Raw genomic sequence first — 3,980 nt, forward strand, 5'->3', positions numbered from 1 at the left:
TAGAGCACCAGCCATCTTATTTCAAAACTGTCAACCATTAAGTGGTGCCAGTACGAACGATTACATTGATATAGAGTACAACATCGGAGTACCCACCTCTAAACTTTTCAACACCTCAAAATATTGAAGAGAGAGAACAAATCTACAAAACTGAAAGTTCTGATGCAATGATAAATCCCGCAAATAGACCAGACACTGTCACAGTCTCTAAAGCAGACGTTATAATGACGAGGTAAGGGCTTCAAAACACCCAGAATTCTTATGCAGTCACTGTTTGCTTCTGAGCAAACGCAAGCCCCTTCTCAATGCTGGACCTCAATTCTGGCTTAAGGGCCTCCAGAGCCTTCTGCTCGTATTCAGTCAGACCTTGGAGGTCGGAGGTAATCAAAGCTTCCACACCTTGCCTTCCAAGCTTAACCCTCGACGCAAAGAATGGAAGCTCGGTCAGATCTGACTGAACATAGCAGCACTCATATACATCCCCATCTCCGTCAAGTGCACGAAGAGACGACTCAACAAATCTCGCTGCTGCATATGCCATTGATAATGTAGCAGACCCGGTACCTGCTTTTGCCTCCACAACTTCTGTCCCAGCATTTTGGATCCTTACAGTCAGCTCTTGAATTTCTTCATCAGTAAAGCTAACTGAGGGTTTTGTCTTTGATAGCAGGGGTAGAATAGTTATCCCCGCATGGCCTCCCACAACTGGGACATCAACATCAATCAGCTTTAGGTTCTTCTTCTGAGCAACAAATGTGTTTGCCCTCACAACATCCAGTGTAGTGACACCAAAGATCTTCTTTGGGTCATATACACCCTTCTGTTTCAGAACTTCCGCTGCAATTGGCATCGTTGAGTTAACTGGATTACTAATAATGTGGATGAAGGCATCAGGGCAGTTATCAGCAACAGCCTCAATCAAGTTCCTAACTATGCCAGCATTGATGTTGAAGAGGTCATCACGAGTCATACCGGGTTTCCTTGGAACCCCAGCAGGTATGACAACGACATTTGCGCCTTTCAAGCAATTGGCTAATTCAGAAGGTCCAGTGAAGTCCAGAACTTGCGAAGGAGTGTTGCAGTGACTGAGATCAGCTGCAACTCCTTTGACATTTGCTATATCATAAAGGTTCAAGGCAGAAACCAATGGAGACATTTTGATAAGAAGTGCCAAGGGCTGACCTATCCCTCCAGCAGCTCCAAGAACTGCCACTTTAAAAGTTGCCTGGGGCTGCAGGTGATACTGAGAACTCTGATTTTCCTTCTGGGCATTCGGGGTAAAAGAGCCTCGAAGAGCGGCACTGGTTTCCTTGCTTAAGAAGGAGGAATCCGACTCACATGTCACAGATATTGCAGCCTTGAGGCCACTGAAACTCTTTAACGGGTTCTGGGAGTTAAACCTCACACCAAAAGGCTTTGATTGAGGATGTGAGCCTGCTTTGCGGCCAAGGGAGACATTTGTTCCAATTGAAAAGGTAGCTGCTGACGTTGCTGCCATTTCAAACTGTGTAAAACAACAAGAGTATAAGGGCCTTATCCATTGACAATATGCAAGAGCACTTAATAATCAATCGAGCTTCATAAATATTATCCATTTTGCTTTCAAACTGATCTAATCTAAAAACTTAAGCTGCAGTACTTCCTACTTGGTTGAAATACATTAAAATCTTCAAATTAAAAAATGAAAGAAATTTATATAAAAAAATAAACTAAACCGAATGAGCATGTAATTCTGTTTCCACAAATTCTTTCAACCAGCATTATTCCAATGTTGAGCATGTAAGTGTAGTCAATCAAAATTACTGATCTTAAACAGAAACTCCACAGACGATGTACTTTAAGTTCACTGAGAAGAGTTTAGAAAATGATAGCTTCTGCTTTCTCAAGAACATTAACTTCACAAGAAATCTATATGACCTGTTATACACTTTCAAATAGACTTATTCTTCAAATAAAGAAAAATATATAAATCCCTGCTATGAGCCTACGAGAGACTTAGGAAGTTAGGTTCAATTCTGAATTTCATTACATAGAAAATCTACCAAGCATTATGCTATCAATATGAACCTATAAGTATCGGATTTCATAAATTCACAAAAAACAGTGAATTGGAAAAAATTATACGGAACTCACAGTCAACGCTGAAATTCTTGTTGCAAAAGCTTCAAAATTTGGAAGGAAAACCTATCCTAGAATAGTGTTGCTTCAAAAGGATTGCAAACCACACAATAACGTCAATACTTCCTAATACGATAAGGCAAGAAACCCATCGCATTTTTTGTTTTTCTTTTGTTGTCATTATCTTGCATATTGATAAGCTAAAAGATTAAAAATAATTGTAAATCTTGCATTCAGAAACAAGAGACTGACTCGAGAACGTAAACCAAAAAATTTGCCGCAACTAGCATCCCCAGATCCTGAGATTCTCAGATTCAAACAAACCCACATATACGCCATACAAATAACAAGCTCGAGATCTTACAGATGATAATTAGCAAATGAATAAACAGAAAACCAAAATAAATCAGACAATAAATCTTAGGGAAACGAAAATGGAAGAGGAAAGTGAAAGAGTAGCAAGGGAGGGATAGAGAACCTGGAGATGAGGAACGGATGCCAAAGGAAGAAATTAAATGAGAGGATGTTTGGGGGTAGGAGACGGAGACGCTACGAGCTTCGTAATTTATAAGGGTTTTAGTTCGGGAAGTCCGTCCCTTGGCTTTTGAGGAATCACTGCCTTTTGACAACGCTAAAATCTTCAAACCGAATATCCATTCTTGGCTTGTAATAAGATTATTTATTTATTTATTTATTTATAAGTATGTAATAAGATTTTTTATATTTTTTTTTAAAAAAAATATATTCATATTCTACTTTCTCATCATTTCATGATATGGCATTAGATAATAAATTTACAAATAAAATATAATAAATAATCTCCAATCATCTAATGTTACATTATGAAATGATGAGAACTGAAATGATGCATTACTTTTTTTTTTTAAATTAAATATGTTTTTTAATGACAGATAAAAAAAATTTTAAAGATTGTTATATTTTCTTTGATCAAATTGTAACCACATATATACATTACAATCAATATAGATGCCGTAAAATTAAGGTGGAAATATATATAAAATGATATAAAAAGGGTAATGATACGCTCAAAATAATTTTATAACTAATTTATAATTTATTCTATTAAAAATAATTTTAATTTGATATAATTATCCTCAATTTTAAATAGAATTATAAAAGAATTATAAAATAGTTGTTATTTTATCATCTTTAAAATTAATAGAAATCAATTGCAAGGAGTCAATACTGGTAGGTGCGCATGAGAAAAAGTACATGCTTTAATAAACCCATCTTTATACTAACTTTTGAAATAAAGAGAAATACAAAAAGAAAAAACATATTTACTATGCTCTAATTTTAATTTTATTCTATTAGGATAAGGTGACATATTTATTGGTATTTAATTTTTTTCAAACTAAAAAAATAAAAAAGTGATCCAATAGCAATATAAGTAACATATGTTATATAATAAGATGAAAATAAAATGAGAGTGTAATACGACAGAGACGTATTATGATTTATATATGTTATATGGACTCGTTTGGATAGTGAGATGTGATGAGATGAGATGAGATAATTTTAGATAAGTTGAATCAAATATTGTTAGAATATTATTATTTAATATTATCTTCTTTTTTAGATTTAAAAAAATTGAATTATTTATTATATTTTGTGTGAAAATTTAAAAAATTTATAATAATATAATGAGATGAGATGAGATCATTTTTCTGTCCAAATAAATCCTTAGAGTTTAAGAATATGAGATGTTAGTTTTTGACATCGGATTGTGTACTTTACTCTTCCGTTTCACAAGTAACATTATGTTTGATAAAGAATTTCTTTAGGATTTGTTTGAGAACACAAATATCTCATTTCATATCAAAGTTTCATATAACTTCATT

The 3,980-nt window shown here is 34.2% G+C and overlaps 1 protein-coding gene across 2 annotated transcripts; it reads right to left on the reverse strand.

Annotated features, from left to right (window-relative positions):
* Positions 1-2,751, reverse strand: LOC121234767 (malate dehydrogenase, chloroplastic). 2 transcript variants are annotated; one of them, XM_041130856.1, is made up of 3 exons: positions 2,597-2,701; positions 2,134-2,184; positions 1-1,504 (listed from the first exon to the last, which is right to left on the reverse strand). In XM_041130856.1, the coding sequence occupies exon 3, from the start codon at positions 1,496-1,498 to the stop codon at positions 260-262; it is 1,239 nt and encodes a 412-aa protein (XP_040986790.1). In that variant the 5' UTR covers positions 1,499-1,504; positions 2,134-2,184; positions 2,597-2,701; the 3' UTR covers positions 1-259. The 2 variants fall into 2 exon arrangements, with proteins under 2 accessions (XP_040986790.1, XP_040986789.1); XM_041130855.1 differs by lacking the exon at positions 2,134-2,184 and having other exon boundaries at positions 2,597-2,751.
* Positions 2,752-3,980: the final 1,229 nt, after the last annotated feature.

Source organism: Juglans microcarpa x Juglans regia, chromosome 6D (genome assembly GCF_004785595.1).
Source record: "Juglans microcarpa x Juglans regia isolate MS1-56 chromosome 6D, Jm3101_v1.0, whole genome shotgun sequence".
NCBI classification, from domain to species: Eukaryota; Viridiplantae; Streptophyta; class Magnoliopsida; order Fagales; family Juglandaceae; genus Juglans; species Juglans microcarpa x Juglans regia.

Excerpts from the sequence above, each read along its gene's own strand:
- LOC121234767 (XM_041130855.1), bottom strand. The coding sequence starts at position 1,498 with ATGGCAGCAACGTCAGCAGCTACCTTTTCAATTGGAACAAATGTCTCC.